This window comes from Notothenia rossii (assembly GCF_949606895.1).
Source record: "Notothenia rossii genome assembly, chromosome: 7".
NCBI lineage: Eukaryota > Metazoa > Chordata > Actinopteri > Perciformes > Nototheniidae > Notothenia > Notothenia rossii.
The window spans coordinates 82,729,236-82,751,360 of NC_136905.1; the positions used below are offsets into that span (position 1 = coordinate 82,729,236).

A 22,125-nucleotide genomic window follows, 5' to 3' on the forward strand; every position below is an offset into this window, starting at 1 on the left:
GATTGTCAAACGCTCCTGCAGTCTTCCAGGCTATGATCAACGACGTGTTGAGGGAGTTTCTGAACCGTTTCGTTTTTGTTTATCTGGACGACATTCTGATCTACTCCCCTGACCTTCACACCCACAAACAACATGTCCGCCTGGTTCTACAGAAACTGCTCCAAAATAAGTTGTTTGTCAAAGCTGAAAAGTGTGAATTTCATGTGGAAACAGTCACTTTTTTGGGCTTCATCATTTCCCCAGGTCAGGTTATGATGGACCCAGAGAAGGTTAGCGCAGTAGCTTGTTGGCCTACCCCTGACTCTCGCAAAAAAGTGCAGCAGTTTTTAGGCTTTGCTAATTTTTACAGACGTTTTGTGCGGAGCTTCAGCGCTATTGCAGCCCCTCTTCATGTCCTCACGTCCCCTCAGGTGCCTTTTGTGTGGTCTCCTCAGGCTGAGGAGGCTTTTTCTCGGCTGAAAGAGATGTTCACCACTGCCCCCATACTTACCATGCCGGATCCCACTCGCCAGTTCGTGGTGGAAGTGGATGCCTCCAACGAGGGGGTGGGAGCGGTCCTCTCCCAGCAACAACAGAAGGACAACAAACTTCACCCCTGCGCCTTCCTGTCCAGGAAGCTCTCCCCGGCAGAGAGAAATTATGACGTGGGAAACCGTGAGTTGCTGGCCGTGAAGTTAGCGTTGGAAGAGTGGAGGCATTGGTTGGAGGGAGCCGAGCATCCTTTTGTGGTCTGGACCGATCACAAGAACCTGGAGTACATCAGAAAGGCCAAAAGACTGAACTCCCGCCAGGCTAGGTGGACCTTGTTTTTCAACCGTTTTGACTTTGTTCTTTCCTACAGGCCGGGGTCTCAGAATGTCAAGCCTGACGCTCTGTCCCGTCTGTTTGACCCTGTGCCTGCAGCCAAGGAGCCGGAACCCATCATCCCATTGAACCGGGTGGTAGGAGCGCTGACTTGGCCAGTAGAGAAGGAGGTAATACGTGCCAATGCTGGAGCTCCTGCACCAAGGGGTTGCCCGCCTAACCGGATTTTTGTTCAGGAGGCCGAGCGACCACAGGTGATCCACTGGGCTCACACTTCGCTGCTCACCTGTCACCCCGGAGTCAAGAGAACTATGTTCATTGTTAAACAACGTTTCTGGTGGACATCCATGGAGAAGGAGGTGAAGGAGTATGTGGAGGCGTGCCCTATCTGCGCTCGAAACAAGACCTCTTCCAGGTCGCGAATAGGGTTATTACAACCACTCCCTATTCCCAACAGGCCCTGGTCAGAGATCTCCATGGACTTCGTCACTGGCCTGCCCCTCTCTAGAGGTAAAACCACAGTTCTCACGGTAGTGGACAGATTTTCCAAAATGACACATTTCATTGCTCTGCCAAAGATGCCCTCAGCTAAGGAAACGGCGGAGGTCATGATGCAGAATGTGTTTCGGCTTCATGGTTTCCCTAAGGATATTGTCTCCGACCGGGGCCCCCAGTTTGTGTCACGCTTCTGGAAGGAGTTCTGCAGCCTCATCGGTGCCACGGTCAGTCTCTCGTCTGGATATCATCCGGAGTCTAACGGCCAGACAGAGCGCCTAAATCAAGAACTGGAGACCTGCCTGCGCTGCCTGGTGTCCCAGAATCCATCCTCCTGGAGCGAGCACCTCACCTGGGTTGAGTATGCACACAACATCCTCCCTACTTCTGCCACGGGCCTGTCCCCGTTTCACTGTGTTTATGGCTACCAGCCGCCACTGTTCCCAGCCACGGAGAGGGAGGTCACGGTCCCGTCTGCCCACGCTCTGGTCAGGCGTTGTCGGCGCGTGTGGGCTGCGGCTAGGAAGACACTCTGCAGGAATTCACAACTGGTTAAAAGAGCAGCAGACCGAAAACGCCGACCAGCCCCTGTATACCAGCCAGGCCAAAAAGTCTGGCTCTCTACACGAGACCTTCCCCTCCACGTACTCTCCCGAAAACTGGCTCCCCGGTTTGTGGGTCCTTTTCCCATCACCAAGGTCATAAACCCAGTCTCAGTGAGACTACGGCTTCCCAGGGCCATGAAGGTACATCCCACCTTCCATGTAGGGAAATTAAAACCATTGAAGGAGAGCGCTATGGTTCCCACCGTCAAACCCCCCCCGCCCCCCCGGATGATCGATGGAGGTCCGGTTTACACGGTCAAGTCACTATTGGCTAGTCGGAAAAGGGGTAGAGGGCGGCAGTTACTGGTTGACTGGAAGGGTTATGGTCCTGAGGAGCGGCAATGGATTCCTTCCCGCTTCATCGTGGACAAAAGCCTCATTGAGGATTTTGACCGCCTCAACTCAGAGGAGCCTGGGCCGTCAGGAGCCGTCCCTAGAAGGGGGGGTACTGTCATGTCCAAGAAACTTATTGTGAAAGTTTATTCTTTATGTTAGAGTTGTCATGTCCCTTTGTCTTGTGCTTTATGTCTATACCCTTAATTATTTCTTCCTCTCATTTCAGGCCTCCACGCTCCCCGCCCCTTTTCTGTCTCCTGCGTCCTTGATTATTTTCCCCGCCCTGATTGTTTCCAACTGTGTCCCCTTTACCTGTGTATATATTGTGTTAGCTCCCTCCTGTTAATTGTCAGTTCGTTGTCTCTCGAAGACCACGTATCGGCTTACCTCACGGATCTTTTCACGGACCTTTCACGGACCTATGCTATAGATCGCATTATAGTTTTCCTCGAAAGAGTGGTTTTGTTTTCCTTGTTTTATTACTGTGCAAATTCCAGTAAAGTCTTTATTTTGAAACGCTATCTGAGTCTGAGTTTTGAGTCGTGCAATTGAGTTCATGCCTCAGTGTTCCCCCCTTGACACAGCTTGCAAATGCTGGACAAAATGAATCAAAAGATGTGGTGAGAAAATTAGTTTCATTTATTGAAACAGTGCAAACTGTAGCTTACAAGCCTTTGAAACGTAAGTACATAAAGTGCAGTATCACAATGAACAACCGCCATCGCTGTCCAGCACGGTTTGTTTTGGGTCACGCCGCGGCCGCAGCTTCTTGAGTTCCTCAATTAGCATTGCCTTGTCCGGGTGGTGACGTTGTAGGTGGGTTCGTAGGTTAGTGGTATTTCCAGAGTATTTCACGTTTGTGTGACACAGCTTGCAAACCGCCAAAGTTTTATCTAAATTGTCGCTTTCCTTCTTCTTTTTAAAGCCGAAGTGCTCCCACACATCTGCTTTTAAGCACGAAGGTGCTGGGTTAATGTTTGCCGCCATTCTCCTGAACCGCTTCGCACTCACTGCGAGAAGAAGACACCGGCGTCTGTGTATCTAGAAATGCTCTACAGCGACACTAGCGGCTCGGTTGGCTGACGTAATCGCTCTTCATGCAAAGCGAACGGGGGGGGGGGGGGGATGGGCAGCGAGCAGACTGCCAGGCGGAACACGGGGGATTTGAATGGGACTTAATGTATCGATACCCGCGGCTGAAATATCGATACTTTCTCGGGAAACAAAATATCGATATATATCGCAGGATCGATTAAATTGCACAGCTCTACTGCTTCCTCACACAAACTCACACTCACAGACACACACACACACACACACACACACACACACACACACACACACACACACACACACACACACACACACACAGACACAGGAGGAGGGAAAAATGTACACACAAATGACCTAACGACCCAGGGTCGTAACAACCTGTAAAAATGTAACCTCCGCCTTGCAAACATTGCATCTGGCTGTTACACTGCCTTCGCTTTCAAATTTATAATACTTCCAAACTCCTGACATTTCCTCTGTCCCGACTCCGGAGTGACCAGCTGAACGTAGCCTCTCGTTAGCTTACTGCTACTATTAGACACTGCGCCCACTCTGTTGCCAGATTTGAGAGAAATAAGCAACCAGGTCTATGAAAACAAGCCCCAAAGAAGCAACACATACATGATGTTCTGTAATTTGAAACTAAAACTAAGGCCTCAGGATGACTTTAAGACTTGAACATGGTCATTTTTGTTTTGTAATATTAAATTAAAAAAGATTTTATAAAAAAAAAAAAAAAGATTCCCGATCCCCGACTTTTTTCTCCCGATTCCGACCTTTTTTAAAATCACGTGATCGGCTCCGATCCCCGATCACGTGATCGGTTCCGATCCCCGATCACGTGATCGGATCGGGACATCTCTAATTAAAAGAGTAGAGTACGTTTTATTTGAGACTGTATTGTATGGAGAATTTTTTTTTCTCCAAAGACAGAAACATGGGACATCAGCGTTACAGATTGTTTTTTGTCTCTGATGAAAAAGAGGAAAAGATAAATGAACCACCAGAGAAATATGAAGAACTGACTGAAAGAAAACTGAAATGGCAAAAGAGCGTGAAGTGCACATTCAAAGCCACTCACACACACTCCATCCCTATTGACTCTGCAGAGCACATGCAGTAATGAAATCCCTGGCGGCACGCTGTAAGTGCCAGAGCTCACGCTGAGATGAGCTGCTCGGGCCCTTTGTGTTCCCTAAATGAGAGCAATCACACAGAGAAGAAGAAGAAGACGAAGAAGAAGAAGAAGAAGTAGAAACGCTCGAGGAAGACGAGTGCTTTCGCCGCCGCCTTGGAGCGAAAAAGGGAGAGATTTATTGCAAAAATATGAAGAAGAGAGCAAGAAATCAAGAGGCTTTAAGAGAAATCAGTGAAAGAAAAAGTGGTGAAAAAATACAGAGATTCTGAAATCTTTTAGCTTTAGTCGTTCTCATTTACATTTATCAAGATTAAATAATAAATACTCAACATCCTCCTAATCTCTCTGCAGGAAAACTGAGAGAAATGAATCAGGAGAGGACTCTTTAAAGTAGAGACACTACATGCTGATATACACCTGAACATCAGCAGGAGAGGACTCTTTAAAGTAGAGACACTACATGCTGATATACACCTTAACATCAGCAGGAGAGGACTCTTTAAAGTAGAGACACTACATACTGATATACACCTGAACATCAGCAGGAGAGGACTCTTTACAGTAGAGACACTACATGCTGATATACACCTGAACATCAGCAGGAGAGGACTCTTTAAAGTAGAGACACTACATGCTGATATACACCTGAACATCAGCAGGAGAGGACTCTTTAAAGTAGAGACACTACATGCTGATATACACCTGAACATCAGCAGGAGAGGACTCTTTAAAGTAGAGACACTACATACTGATATACACCTGAACATCAGCAGGAGAGGACTCTTTAAAGTAGAGACACTACATGCTGATATACACCTGAACATCAGCAGGAGAGGACTCTTTAAAGTAGAGACACTACATACTGATATACACCTGAACATCAGCAGGAGAGGACTCTTTAAAGTAGAGACACTACATACTGATATACACCTGAACATCAGCAGGAGAGGACTCTTTACAGTAGAGACACTACATGCTGATATACACCTGAACATCAGCAGGAGAGGACTCTTTAAAGTAGAGACACTGCATACTGATATACACCTGAACATCAGCAGGAGAGCACTCTTTAAAGTAGAGACACTACATACTGATATACACCTGAACATCAGCAGGAGAGGACTCTTTAAAGTAGAGACACTACATCCTGATATACACCTGAACATCAGCTGGAGAGGACTCTTTAAAGTAGAGACACTACATACTGATATACACCTGAACATCAGCAGGAGAGGACTCTTTAAAGTAGAGACACTGCATACTGATATACACCTGAACATCATCAGGAGAGGACTCTTTAAAGTAGAGACACTGCATACTGATATACACCTGAACATCATCAGGAGAGGACTCTTTAAAGTAGAGACACTGCATACTGATATACACCTGAACATCAGCAGGAGAGGACTCTTTAAAGTAGAGACACTACATACTGATATACACCTGAACATCAGCAGGAGAGGACTCTTTAAAGTATAGACACTACATACTGATATACACCTGAACATCAGCAGGAGAGGTCTCTTTAAAGTAGAGACACTACATACTGATACACACCTGAACATCAGCAGGAGAGGACTCTTTAAAGTAGAGACACTACATACTGAAATACACCTGAACATCAGCAGGAGAGGACTCTTTAAAGTAGAGACACTACATACTGATATACACCTAAACGTCAGCAGGAGAGGACTCTTTAAAGTAGAGACACTACATACTGATATACACCTGGACATCATCAGGAGAGGACTCTTTAAAGTAGAGACACTACATACTGATATACACCTGAACATCAGCAGGAGAGGACTCTTTAAAGTAGAGACACTACATACTGATATACACCTGGACATCATCAGGAGAGGACTCTTTAAAGTAGAGACACTACATACTGATATACACCTGGACATCATCAGGAGAGGACTCTTTAAAGTAGAGACACTACATACTGATATGAACCTGGAAATGAGCAGAATAGGGCCCCTTTAATGTGTCGTCACTGTGTCTTTATTACATGATTAATAATAACTAATTATAAGGATCAGATGTGTTTTAAATGAGCATATCTCTCCACACCTCTTTTTCTCCCTTCCTCTCTTTTACTACACTACTTCCTTTCATACTGTACCATCTCTCCTCTTCCTCCCTCCATCCTCATCTCCCTCATTTATTCTTCTTTAGTCTCCCTTCGCTGTCAGTCTGTTGAGGCTATAAATAGATCAGCTGCTGGCACACAGTCTGAATCTACACACACACAAACACACACACACACACACACACACACACACACACACACACACACACACACACACACACACACACACACACACACACACACACACACACACACACACACACACACACACACACACACACACTGTAAAACACACACCAGGGTTTTTTTCTGTCTCTCTGCGTCACTGCAGAGCTGAGCTTCCTCTGCATTTGTATTTCATCCTCTCCTCTTCCTCACCTTTCAGTTCTCTGTTCGGGTTTTAATCGTTATTTTACTGAAATCATGATTTCATTTAGATCTCATTTCAAATAACAATAACTCATATAAGCAACAATGTGTTGAGACAACAGGAAGTGCAGTCAGACTACATTTAATTTGAGTTGGATGTTAAAGATCAGAGAATACAGAAATGTATTTAAACAACAGAAATGTTTTTGCATAACTTCTGAAAAACTGTCAGTAAATGAAATACATTACACTTGAATATTCAGCTAAAAGACATATGGAGTCAGAGCGTGTATTTTTTCCCCTTTCTCTAAATAAACTAATGATAACACATCCATCTCTTTCTCTGCATATATTATGTGTTCCTCCTGATGCAGTTAATCTAATTAACACCAGGGGCTAATGTGTTGCAGCATGGCGTTCACTGTCACTAGTGATGCAGGTGTAAATGTGCTGTGAGTGATGAGGCGTTCAGAGCTTATTTACAGTTGAATTCTGTGACCTTTTTAAAATGAACAGTTATATATAAACATTGTAATAAACTCTCCTTCATGAAGTTTCTGTTCGTTCACCCCTACACTCATTTTGAAAGATGCAGTCTGCTTTAATTTTGTTAAATTGACATACCGTGAAGTTATATATAACTAAAATATAATATAATATAACCCTTACAAAAGCAGGGCTTCCACTAACGCTTACTTTTATTACTTCTTCAGCTTCATTATTTCATTTTTGTTCTTTAAATTCACTGAAATATTAGTAAGCATTACGTTGTAAATTCCCTGATACCAGAGTGTTAAAAACAGCAATAAAATATGTTGGTTTTATTAGACTAATTATAAATATTCTTAAACAGTTAAAGTTTCACATTTTCTAATCAGATATCTCAAAATAATCCTTCATTAGTCCCACAGCAGGGAGATGTGTAGCATTGCATAAGCAGGAGGGGATTATGCAAAAACAAGAAGCATCAGTGAAACAGCTACAGTAAATATTAAAAGGTCATCCTGAGCTGTTCAATCTGATTTAGGTGTCTAATCCAGTCTATGGTCTAATCACAACAATTTCTAATGAAATGAAGTTCAACCAATACTTACATTAAATATAGGGGAATAGAGTGATGGCGTATTTTTGTGGGCGACCCGGAAGTCCAAACAACAAACTATGGGATTTTTCCATTGGATTTCAGAATATTGCAGAAAACCTGATCCGTGACAAACAAATGTTTATGATACGTGCACGTTTTGTTCCAAAGTATAAAAAGTTAACTTTAGGCTATAGGAACTACAGCACGGTCACATGACTTCACGTCACCACCGCTAAGCTAAAGGAGGCTAATGTTGGGCTATAAAGGAACTACAGCACGGTCACATGACTTCACGTCACCACAGCTAAGCTAAAGGAGGCTAATGTTGGGCTATAAAGGAACTACAGCACGGTCACATGACTTCACGTCACCACCGCTAAGCTAAAGGTGGCTAATGTTGGGCTATAAAGGAACTACAGCACGGTCACATGACTTCACGTCACCACCGCTAAGCTAAAGGTGGCTAATGTTGGGCTATAAAGGAACTACAGCACGGTCACATGACTTCACGTCACCACCGCTAAGCTAAAGGAGGCTAATGTTGGGCTATAAAGGAACTACAGCACGGTCACATGACTTCACGTCACCACCGCTAAGCTAAAGGAGGCTAATGTTGGGCTATAAAGGAACTACAGCACGGTCACATGACTTCAGGTCACCACCGCTAAGCTAAAGGTGGCTAATGTTGGGCTATAAAGGAACTACAGCACGGTCACATGACTTCACGTCACCACCGCTAAGCTAAAGGGGGCTAATGTTGGGATATAATGGAACTACAGCACGGTCACATGACTTCAGGTCACCACCGCTAAGCTAACGGGGGCTAATGTTGGGCTATAATGGAACTACAGCACGGTCACATGACTTCAGGTCACCACCGCTAAGCTAACGGGGGCTAATGTTGGGCTATAAAGGAACTACAGCACGGTCACATGACTTCACGCCACCACCGCTAAGCTAAAGGAGGCTAATGTTGGGCTATTTTTTACTCTTTCCTGCACCTCTTCATTAGATGTTTACCTCCAAACAGATGTCTTTTTAATTACCTCAGACTTTTTAATTGTAAGCATAAACACAAGTTTTACTCACAAAAGTTAGGTTGTTATAATTTGTGTTTACAGATTAGTTTCATTTGTGTTATCTGATTTCCTATGATGTTTAAACTTTTCCATATTTTTGATCATGTATAGTGTGTTTTTGCTCCAAGGATATGATTCATCACTAAATTGTCATGAGACCACACAATAAACGCCATGTAGTACACAGTGTTAGTACCGGTGTTGTGGTGACATTACACCGCCTTGTGTTGATTGGACTTCGTATCGTCACACAGATACAGATCTGATGAGTATTTTTAGCTCGTCAATCGTCAGTTCTTTGGTTTGGGGCTGTTCACTGTATGCAGCACAGACGGAGGGGAAGTCGCCGTGTGAGAGGACTGAACCCCAGGAGAGGGAGGGGAGGGGGGGGGTGACGGAGCAGGTGGGACTGAAAGAATCAGGGTGGAAAATATGCTGATGGAGGCAAGAGTGAGTTTATTTTAGAAATGAAGAACACAGCAAAGTTATCAGGCCAAAAAATAAATGTACATTTATGATGATGAAACACAAAACTGCGCTTCCTGTAAGTCTGACTTAAAAAAGTATTCTCTACCTCTACAAAAAATACGATCTAAAAACTTCTTTAACTTTTTTAAATGTTAAGCTATAACATCTGTATTGATCTATATTATAACATCTGTTACAGTTAATGTCGTCAACATCCTTTAAAACATGTGTAACATCTGTAAGATCAGAAACAGTTTACATCATAATAATAATAATGGATTACATTTGTATAGCGCCTTTAAGGGACCCAAGGCCGCTTTACATGGTGAACAAACAAACAAACAAACAAACAAACAAACAAACAAACAAAGGGGCAAATAATAAAGTAAGAAACATCTACCTAATGTGTCCTTTTCTATAACATTATCATCTACAGTGTGACTGAATCTGAATTCATCAATAGTTATAACTATACAAACACATTTTCTAGCTTGTTTCTCAGCGGATTTGAACGATTAATCTGTGATTAAAAACAAATACATGTGTTTGAGGACGAGAGAGAGACAGATGGAGAGAAAGGAGGACGATGATGACGGAGGAGCAGGTGGGAGGGAGGGATGGAAAACTGACTAACAGATGCTGAACGAGGACAAATCTGGACCAAACACACACACACACACACACACACACACACACACACACACACACACACACACACACACACACACACACACACACACACACAAAGAGCAATGACATTTTTGTATTGGATTTTGGAATATTGCAGAAAATAAGATCTGTGGCAAACACATGTTTACGATACTTAGACGTTTTGTTCAAGGGGGTTATCTTGATATACTAACAACACGATTATGATTTTTGAAGTAAAAAGCTAACGTTAGGCAATAAAATAAGTACATCACGGTCACATGACCACCGCTAAGCTAACCAGATGTAGTTTAAACAGCAACTGGTTCGTCTAAAAGATTTAACATAATTTAAGCTACTCTACATCAGTCCAAACAACTGTTCTGTTCAAACTAACCCCCCCCCCCCCCCCTTAAATTCCCTCTCTGAGCAGATTCGTTGGACGAAGACGGCGGGCGGAGCTTCGGATCGTCAGGGCGACCCAACGCTGCAGAATGAAACTCTGAAGATCACCAACATCAGCCGTCACCAGGGGGGGCGCTACTACTGCAAGGCTGAGAACGGACTGGGGTCCCCCGCCATCCGGTCCATACGGGTCGACGTCTACTGTGAGAACACACAGCAAACACATCTTAGAACACAGGAAGTAGATGCACACAGTTCACTTTACATAAAGACGGGAGACAGGTGAAACATTTAGCTTAGCAGTAAGACTAAAAACACATGTGAGCTAAACTCAGCATTAAAACTGGAGACAGTCTACAGTTGAAAACAGATAGATTTTCTGAACATACACTGAACATGTATGGCTCTAGCTTAATAATAATAATACATTCCTGGTGCTCAAAGCTTAGTCTGAAGACTTGAGAAACAGTTCACTTATCTTTGCATTAACACTGGAGACAGGGTGAAACATTTAGCCTAGCAGCAAGACTAGATTTTGTTTCTGCTAAAAGTTCAAGCTTCTTCAGAAACTGTGGGACTAAGTGGATTTAGCCCCAGTTTAACCTTCAGTTGAAGTCGTAGTAGGAGCTCCTGGTGGATTAAAGAGCATTCATACCTTCCTGCTGTTGTTTCCAGCTGATGGTATTAAACCCTCGTCCTGACCTAAATGGGTCCCTGTCACACATGACAAACTCTTTCAGTTGTTGGTGCCACTCACTCGTGTCTGATTGTTGCTGACCTACATGTGTGGAGGCGAAGCATCGAGCCCCTGGAGCTCTGCTAGCTGAGGATCTGTCACAGCATGAGAGGCCATGTTTCACCTTCATGTTCATCACCGCTGCCAGGATGCAGAATCCCAGTAATCCCAGTAAAGAAGGTCTTCGGGGTGTTTCTACTCAGCAGCGCCTCTCATGTGTGATGAAGTTTCCTCCAAAAGTAACAAACAATACCCGCAAGCTTTGAGCGGTGTTGTGTAACAGCCATAATATCCTGGAGGATGTTTCTACTGGGATTGTAAGTGGTACCTGAACGCATCGCGGCTGAGTGCTTTCTTCAGGGCATGGAGGCTTTTACATGAAACTCCAGGAGGAAACAGAATAAATCATGAAGTCAACAACACAGCCGACCTGCAGCGCGTACAGCAGATTGTTTACCGTCTGTTTTAGTCTTTGGGGCTGCGATGCGTTCACTGTGCAGGTCGGAGGTGGCTCTGTGTGAAGTATATTAGCAACCATTAGCCTCTCGGCTGGTGGCGGCTTCACAACCGGACTCGTTAACGCTGCAGATCCTGATTGTTCAGCGTCTGATCGGGGACCTCACCGTGTTTCCAGACAATTAAAAAGACCCCGACTCTGCAGTAATTACCCCCACTGCAGGAACACTGACCCACTGGGTGGAAAATATAAAAATCTATAAATTCAGTAGATCTAACTTCAGCTGTTCTCACTGCGTTTCCACGGGGAGGACGTTTTATATTTGTGAGTTTATATATTTATATCTGTGGCTCAGAAGGTGGTAAATTAATTTACAGTGAATCAAGGCTGCACCCAAACATCCAGAAGAGTCTCTACGGGCTGGATCCTGCAGTCCCATTTACATGACTCGGCAAAACACCAACTAATGCAAGCAGAGCTAAATTAGTCAGATACACACTGAACGTTAAAAGTGAGCCCTGAGATTTGTTCATCTCTTTCAACACAAACCTCTCGACACATCAAAGCATTACTGAACGAGGCTACCGGGCTCTGACTCACAGAAAGAGTCCCGAAAACTTCTCCAAAGGGGAAGCCAAACAACCACAAAGAGATGGAAAGCTAACCCAAGGGATGAGAAACGACCAAACAACAGAAGGATACGCTAAAAGTCTCCAAAGAGATGGAAACGTCTCAAAGGACAAATGACCAAAAAATGACAAAGAAAGAGAAGCAAAATCACTCAATATTTTGACAAACGTTATTTCGTTATGCTTGAATATCAACTATACTTCAGATCCTTTACGCATATGCAACACTAAGCTGTCTGTGGCTCTTTCCTGCTGGAACGCTGCAAATATCCCCTCTGTGGGACTAATAAAGGTATTCTGATTCTGATTCTGATTCTGATTAATCATTTTAACATAAATATATTCCCTCTCCTCCATCAATCTCCATCTCTTTCCCCTCTTCCCTCTCTCCTCCTCCTCCTCCTCCTCCTCCTCAGTCCTGGATGACCCTATGATCACGGTGCATCAGAGCGTGGGTGAATCGAAGGAGCATTTCTACTTTGAGCGCACGGTGTTCCTGCGCTGCGTGGCGAACTCTAACCCCCCGGTGCACTACAGCTGGAGGAGGGGCCGGGAGGCGCTGACGCAGGGCTCCGACGCCGGGGTGGAGATCTACGAGCCCTTCTTCACTCAGGTGAGGAGACATTTCATTGATATAGCACACTTCAAAAACAACGGCATCTCAAGGTGCTTCAGGTGAGGAGCCCCCCCTCACCTGAATGCATTATTATTGTTATTATTATTATTATTATTATTAAATCAACATCGTATTGCACGTTCAATCATTGTGGTTTAAAGCCAGTATGGAAGACAGTTGAGGACATTTCACCAGTTATAATGAAATATACTTGCAGTTGCAGGGAGTAGTAGACGTTTGAAACCCCGTCTTATACAATGTTCATGAACTTAATACAATAACAGAAGGGACACAGTTATTATTGTTATTATTATTAATTGTTTAGCCTATGAATTATATACATGTACATGTTTTCAGTTTATTTTAATACATTTATTTCCATTTATATATACAGTAAATATATATTGAATTTATTTTACAATTCACAGAATAGTTTGAAATATTTCATCAACTTTTCTATTGTTTTGCAAGATTTTTTTACTTTAATTATTTTCACTTTTATTTGAATTATTTGTAAGAAATATTATTGAATTTGATATAAACAATTATTTTTCAATTTATCCTCATATACTTCTTATTTGCATTGCATAATATGTAATGTCAATTGTTTAAAAAATCTTACTTTGTTTACCAGAAAAGTTTCTTTGAGATATAAAACAGAATCTTTCTAAAGACTTTCCTGACACAGTTTGAGTTATGCAATCACAGAGACATTACTTCAGAAACTCTCAAAGACATTTCGTCTCTCCACTTTTTCAAAGTCATTTCCAAAACTGTCATCCCAGCGCTCGTGAGACTGGAAGTATTTTTATCTGTCGGCATCACGGTATTTCATATTTAGCTTCACTAACTTCCTATTATTATATTTACCTTTTAATTATTATCCAAAACGCCTCATCACGATTCCTGCTTTGTGTCTGAGAGTGACGCCCCCCTCTCCCCCGGGCTGGAGCGCCATCAGTGAAATTATTTGTAGTCTCAGTTTAGCTCTCAGTGGGAGACTTCATTAACACGGCGTCGGTCCATCAGCTCTCGCTAAAAATAGTTACAAGTTCTTATGTTTGTCCAATTTTTGCTCCACACAGACGTCCCAATCTACACCTCAGGTTCACTTCCATTATGTCTTCATACATGGATTCCTCACATTTGTATCTTTAAAAGATCTATATATAACATATCTATTGTTATGTTATAAATCCAATTTTAGGAACAATTAAGGTTTCATGAAGCAGAAGGAAGAGATGGAGGAAAGGAGGGAATGGGTAATGAAGACCTGTTGGAATTTGTGGCTTTTTTTACATGTTTTTTTACTCATGAACAGTGTTGTGCTAGTTACTGAAAACCAGTAACTAGTTGCCATTACTAGTTACTTCATTTCAAAAGTAGCTCAGTGCGCTCAGTAACTAATGCGTTACTGTGAACAGTAACGCATTAGTTAGTTAAATAAAAGGCTCCCATTAATGCCCTTATAGCCTTCATGTCAGTACTGTTATTGCATTGGAGAATAATACAATCTGTTGATGAAGAAATAGAAATAGAAATACTAGAAATAGCCTGCATGCATTCTACAACATACCGTGCAATGGCTTTATCAACTTTTCCCTGGCTAGCAGTCCCTCGGTTCAAATCCAGCCGCTGTTGCTTAGGTGGAGGTGGAGTGGCGTCGGATGAGTCTGGGTCTGTGGTCTTAGCCGCTAGCTTCGTCCCAGCATGTTGTTTCTGCAGATGTTTCAACAGATTTGAATTGCTGTTTTGGGCAGTAGATAGGATCTTTGACCCGCCAAGACACAACTTACATTTAACTAAAACGCTCTTTTCTTTGTGCTCGACAAAAGTGAAATAGTGAGAATATCTCTGTTGTATATATAAGACTATGGACTACGACATTTAGGTTGACCGTTTATTGAACACGTTGTTGCATACGCTCCCATGACAACACCACAACAACACAACTGTATCCGGTTCACACACCCCAAAACTCCCGATGCCATAGTAAGGGCACAGTCACACCTGATGTGACCATAGGATGTGACACATGCATGACAATCTCCAGGCGGAGAAACTCGACTTCAGCTCCTCAGCCGCCGCCATGATAGTCTTGTTAGTAAACACACACACGCCCACAGCGCGTCTCCGCATGTGACACAGGAAGTATCTAAGAACATTTACTCAAGTACTGTACTTAATTAAGTACTCATCTCTGTTCGCCTCGCTGTTGGCGCCGCTCACCAACGTCTGGGAGCCGAGACTATATAAACAAAATAACGGAGTAACGCACCATGTAGTAACGGTAACTGAGTTACTGAACTAAAAAAATAACGCGTTAGAGTACTAGTTACTGCCAAAAAATAACGGCGTTACAGTAACGTGTTACGTTGCAACGCGTTAGTCCCAACACTGGTAATTAATAAAAAGGAAGAAAACAAATATATTTAATTTATATCCACATGTGACAACGTTTATTTTTAGTGCTCTTTTTTCCTTATTCCTCAGAGGAGAGTCCACATGTCTTTAACACACATCATACCTTTATTTTACTCTGAGTCTCTGACCATCTATTGTTAAAGACCCGGAATTTCCTTTTTGAGCCAATTGTATTGCATCTTTTTCTTCAAGGTCCCATGTCATGCTTTTCCGGTTATCACCCGTCCCCTTGTGTGTTATGAAGCCTTCTCTGCATGTAAACGGTCTGCAGAGTCAAAACCCTCAAAGTACACCCTGTAGGGAGTAAAACTCTAACACAGAGAAGACCTGTCTATGCTGCCCCAGAACGCCTCGTTGGACGTGCCCATACCCAAATGGACCCATTGGTCCGTGGAGCTCCTCACACACACACACACACACACACACACACACACACACACACACACACACACACACACACACACACACACACACACACACACACACACACACACACACACACACACACACACACACACACACACACACACACACACACACACACACACACACACACACACACACTCTCTCTGAGCGGCTAAACTGTGACGTGCTGGGGGGGGGCGTGCTAGTGGAGCCTCGCAGCGGCAAAACTGTGTCGCACTTACACTGTAGGTGTGCCACTTTTGGGGGTGCGGGGGGGGGGGGGGGGGTGCGGGTGCTAGTGGAGCCTCAAAGATGGGGGTGCTACACATACTATACAGAGATGCTGGATGAGAAACCAATGTGAGTTTGGGACATTGAACAATGTAAATCTATTCTAGTAGACCTCAACAATGGAATTAGGATCAGTAGAAATGGCCATGACACGGGAGCTTTGAGATGACTTCCTCTGCTATCAATTTAAGATGCACAGGAGTTTCAAATGTCTAAGGGTTGAATATAATCAAATTCTCTCAAAATACATTCATCTTTTCCAATGAAAAAAAGATGCATTCAAGAACCCACACAACCTCTTACGCTGCAGGAATGTATTCATTTCTCAGGTGAGTTGAAGTTAAAAACTACTAAGGTTTTGATATAAGCAAAAGTGGAGTGAGCGATTTTAAAGGAGATTTATTACAGTCTCGATTTTCGCCGTAACATTTTCTATTTTTAGAAACTCCCAGCAAACAGAGGCTCGACCTCCTCCTGACTCCTTCCTTGTGTCTTTCTGCCATTTGAATATTCAAAGAGGATCCTCCGTCAGTGGGTTCAACAGTTTGAGAAAGCGATCCTTCCTCCTCCGTCTTCCCATGGATCCTCTGCAGACGGAGGCTTCAGAATTCTCTCTCTTTTCTTATTTGGCTTTGTTTTAGATTTCATTTGGAGCAGAAGAAAAGCCGGCCAATCAGGCGTCAGAGTTAGCGGGCCGTGTAATACCGCGGCAGAGATAACATTCACGCCAGATTTGAACGCGTCGACTGTAATGCCTTTCCAGCTCGAGAACGCGTTAACCCCTCCCTCCTCGATGCTCGTCGGCACTAATGAGGAACTTATCTCCCCCTCATCATCATCATCATCATCATCATCATCCGCCTCAAAATTGGCCGCCATCTCTGCAAAATCATCCCATTTAAATGTCATCTAATCTCATCTCATCTGTCCGTGAGGCGGAAGGCAGCGCGGAGGCTGCCAGAGGAGATAAGGGAGATCTGGCAGCGAGGAGGAGACATAAGGAGGAGGAGGAGGAGGAGGAGGAGGAGGAGGAGGAGGAAGAGGAGGGAGAAGGAGTAGGAGGAACTCAGGCCGGGACCTGCTGATTCCACTCTATTAACTTTAATGATTTTGGGTTAAAGGAAAAGCATTAAAAACTCTTTAAAGTTAGATTTTTTTTTCTGTGGTTCGTACGGTGGCCTTGGGGTGCAAATCACTAAACTTAAAAGCAAACAACATCAACAACACAAACCTGAACAACTCTATTAAAGAAAAATACGAAGAAAATTATGATTTTATACTATGAGCTAATTAAGCAAGAATAATCAGGTTGTTATTCCTTAATACCTCTTTTAGAGATGCTATATTTATTCATCTATTCATTATTTTGTAATACTTTTAATCATTTTTGATTATATGTTGTCTAACTTATTTATTATAGTTTATTTTGTAACTTGTATACGTCAATGTTGTCCCACTGAGACGGATGGTAATCTGATCTTGAGGCAAAATATACTTTTCTGAGAGTTTAAACACTTTGGAGAGAATATATTAAGTGTCCTAATTTCTACATTGTCAGGATATTTTTTACGTTTCTTAAAACTTCAAAGGACTGTTTGAAGTTTTAAACTTGCTTTTAACATTCAGGTGTGTGTGTGTGTGTGTGTGTGTGTGTGTGTGTGTGTGTGTGTGTGTGTGTGTGTGTGTGTGTGTGTGTGTGTGTGTGTGTGTGTGTGTGTGTGTGTGTGTGTGTGTGTGTGTGTGTGTGTGTGTGTGTGTGTGTGTGTGTGTGTGTGTGTGTGTGTGTGTGTGTGTGTGTGTGTGTGTGTGTGTGTGTGTGTGTCACAGGGTGAGACGAAGATTTTGAAGCTGAAGAATCTTCGCCCTCAGGATTACGCCGTCTACTCCTGCATCTCCTCCGTCAGGAGCGTCTGCGGCATCACAGACAAAAGCGCCCGCTTCAACCTGAACAACAGGACAGGTAACACACACACACACACACACACACACACACACACACACACACACACATGAATCATCCTATGAAATGTCCTGTCCTGTGTTATTGATGTGATCTGTCTCTGTACCTGGGCTGCGTGTACAGTGGGATGAATGTAAATCATAAATAAATCATCTTCCTCTCTGACCTGTACAGTAGATCCTGCCGCCCCACCCAGGGGCTGATGGGATTTACATGATGTCAGCTTAACAGAGGTCGACTCAGCTATTTTTATCTCCCTCATTATTATTTCTGCATTTAGCTGCTTTTCTGCAGCTGTTGGAGGCAGAGAGTCGCTCTGCAGCTTTTCTTTCTCTCCAGATCTGACGACAGGAAGCTTTTAAACTCTGCAGCACTCTGGATTATTCACACATGATGAGATACTTAAACCTTTTAGAATAATGTATACATTATTCCCAGAGAAATCCCATCATCCACGTGCATGTCAACTGAACAACAGACTTTAGGTTTCATAATAATCATAATAATCAACACTAACGCACTCAGACTTTTAATTGAATAATAAGAAGAAATCACTCATATCCCAGAGCAGTGCATTCAATGTGGAGGATCGGGGGGGGGGGGATTGATTCACCCTTTAAATATGCAAACATATCAAAATCGGACATTTTTAAACAAAATACAAATATTTTAAACAATTGAATTGAAAGATAACAATTAGTGAAGCGAAACTTTTTTGTAGGATAAAGTAAAATAAATAAATAAATAAGAAAACTATATGAGCTAAAAGTAGAAATATAGTTTTACAGTATATTCAAATAAAAAGATTTAATTAAACAAAAACAATGTATATAATTAATTTCATTATTGATATAATAATACAAAAATAGAAGTTAAAATATTTGGAAACAAAAAAATAAAATGGTTGAATTAATAAGCGGAATTATATTGACATAATAATACTAATATAACAACAATAATAAGTTATTAAAGTATTACTGATTTTAAACTGTTTTTGTGCTAGAAGTTAAAGAGTTCACGTAACATAAGGAGTGACAAATAAAAAAATGATAACACTTAAAGGTGGGGTAGGTAATTCACTTCAGAAACACTTTTTGTTATATTCCATGGAATGCTCTTAACATCCCGATAGCAATGAATACAACATTTGTTACGGGTCCCGAAAGCTTGGTTACCACAGCAACAATAAATAATATCTGTAGAAAAAAGAAAAGTGCAGCAGCAATAATTATACACAGGATCCGGTTGATCGTCCTGATTGCTTCTGAGGAGGGGGCGGAAGTGTCCCCCCTAAGATAACCCAGATGTCACCGCTCACCTGCCAAAGGTTCCAGCTTGGCGCTACTTACTCGTACTGCTTCTCAAACAGTACAGATAAAACCATAAAATGATATGAATGTCACCAAAATAAATACAGGTAATGTTGGGCTTTTCAAAACAATAAATTCACTGTTTAGCAAAAATAAATAAAAGTAAATACATAAATAATTGTACTATGTTTGGGGTGTACCACACACTCCCCCACAAATCAAAGTGGCTCCTGACACTACCTATTTAAAACAGTTCGACTCCTTGGTCATTTAAACTCTCAAAAATATACAAAACATTTAACCTTGTGGGATACCCCAACATCTGAATACTAGAACCTTAGGTGCCCATGTGTGAGTGTCTATTAACCATTCAATAACAGTAAATAGGATATGTGTGTGGTTGGTTGGTTGACCTAGGGATGTGTATGTGAATATCTGGCAAGCACGACCAATCATCTGAGCCGGCCCGGCTAAAGTAACTGGATGGCCTACCTGCCTGTCAGCCTTCCATCTGTGCACAAACTTATCTCGTGCCCTCATTGGTCAATCATGTGTGCGTTCATGTGTGTTGGAGGAGGGGCTCTGTGAGGAAGTCTGAAGGAAGGGGCAGATTTTTTTTTGTACTTTCAAATTGTAGCGCACTCGAGCTGGTTACTCCATTCTTACCTACCTTTAATTGTATCCACTAGTTCATTCTTGAAACAAACCTGTCTGAAATCCTGAATCCATGAGTGGTGCACCAGCTGTCATTCATCAATGTGTTGGGATCAGTGTGGAACAAATCAATGGTTGCCAATGAAATGAAAATGACTTTAAACTTTTCCTCCCTCTCCCCCCAGCTCCTCCCTCCGTTAAGCTCCTCCTAGACGACCCCCTGGTGGTGAACACGGGGGAGACCATCACTCTGGTGTGCGTGGCGTCAGGCGGAGACCCCGCTCCCTCCTTACAGTGGGTGAGGCCGGGGGGGGAGGTGCTCCCGAAGAGGAGCGTCGTCAACGGCGGCACGCTGACAATCCCCGCCATCAGCCTGGAGGACGGGGGCGCCTACACCTGCCTGGGCTCCAACGACGTGGGGAACCCCGCCAAGAAGACCACCATCATACTGGTCAGAGGTACGGCATCGTTAGGGAAACCTCACTTATCCTCTCAGGAATGGAAGTAGTCATCACATACAGAATGGCTTATATATCAAAATTATGACTTTTTCTCAAAATCTCAAAATTTTGACTTTTTCTCAAGATCTCAAAATTATGACTTTTTCTCAAAATCTCAAAATTAGGACTTTTTCTCAAAATCTCAAAATTAGGACTTTTCCCTCAAAATTATGGTCAGACGTACGATATCGTTAGATATAAATTCTGGCTTTTTCTAAAAATCTAAAAATCATGACTTTTTCTCAAAAATCTCAAAAATTATCACTTTTTCTCAAAATTATTAATTGTTCTCAAAATTATTAATTGTTCTCAAAATCTCAAAATCATTAATTTTTCTCAACCTCAACATCATGAATTTGTCATATGTCTCTCTCCATAGAGGCTGAATCATCATGTTAATCACATAGCTATCATATGCCTCAAACAGTCCTGATGCTCTTCTAGGTAATCACACATCCTGTCATGTTCACAGCTACAGTTGATACCTTTGTTAGGATGTTGCTCTCATGTTGGAAGAGGACATTCAGTGTTTTCCCAACAGACTGAATTTAACCAAACGTCCCCACTTTGACTTCTTATATGTGTTGAGTCTCGCTGGAAGCAGGGGGAAACTTTTACAATTTCTCCAAGGCTCTGCTAATTTCTGTTTATTAATTCAGGAAGGGACAATGCACATTAATTAAGTTCATCATGTAAATGTTCCAGATTTAGCGATGAAGGCTCTTTGTCGTTGAAGAAATACAAACAAACAAAGGATACAAGAGCACAAAGGCCCAGACAAAAACACATGAACACAATGGAAGCACATATTAAAATACATACTGTATTATGCACTATAAAAAGCACATTATTACAAACCTATAAACACCCAACCGACACATGAAGTCTTCAGTTACAGTGGGGCAAACAAGTATTTAGTCAGCCACCAATTGTGCAAGTTCTCCCACTTAATAAGATGAGAGGCCTGTCATGTTCATCCTAGGTATACCTCAACTATGAGAGACAGAGTGGGGGGAAAGAATCCAGGAAATCACATTGTCTGATTTTTATAGAATTTATTTGCAAATTATGTTGGAAAATAAGTATTTGGTCAAAAACAAAAGTTCATCTCAATACTTTGTTATAAACCCTTTGTTGGCAATGACAGAGGTCAAACGTTTTCTGTAAGTCTTCACAAGGTTTTCACTGTTGCTGGCATTTTGGCCCATTCCTCCATGCAGATCTCCTCTAGAGCAGTGATGTTTTTGGGGCTGTCGCTGGGCAACACGGACTTTCAACTCCCTCCAAAGATTTTCTATGGGGTTGAGATCTGGAGACTGGCTAGGCCACTCCAGGACCTTGAAATGCTTCTTACGAAGCCACTCCTTCGTTGCCCGGGCGGTGTGTTTGGGATCATTGTCATGCTGAAAGACCCAGCCACGATTCATCTTCAATGCCCTTGCTGATGGAAGGAGGTTGTCACTCAAAATCTCACGATACATGGCCCCATTCATTCTTTCCTTTACACGGATCGGTCGTCCTGGTCCCTTAGCAGAAAAACAGCCCCAAAGCATGATGTTCCCCCCCC

The 22,125-nt window shown here is 42.6% G+C and overlaps 1 protein-coding gene across 1 annotated transcript in view; it reads left to right on the forward strand.

Moving 5' to 3' along the window:
- The window catches only part of LOC307046953 (MAM domain-containing glycosylphosphatidylinositol anchor protein 2-like), a 128,884-nt gene that overhangs the window by 49,336 nt on the left and 57,423 nt on the right, over positions 1 to 22,125 (forward strand). The window contains exons 3-6 of the mRNA XM_079693624.1: positions 10,605 to 10,779; positions 12,815 to 13,011; positions 17,962 to 18,094; positions 20,244 to 20,516. Coding sequence (XP_079549750.1) covers positions 10,605 to 10,779; positions 12,815 to 13,011; positions 17,962 to 18,094; positions 20,244 to 20,516 — 778 coding nt within the window. The remainder of the gene's footprint in view (positions 1 to 10,604; positions 10,780 to 12,814; positions 13,012 to 17,961; positions 18,095 to 20,243; positions 20,517 to 22,125) is intronic.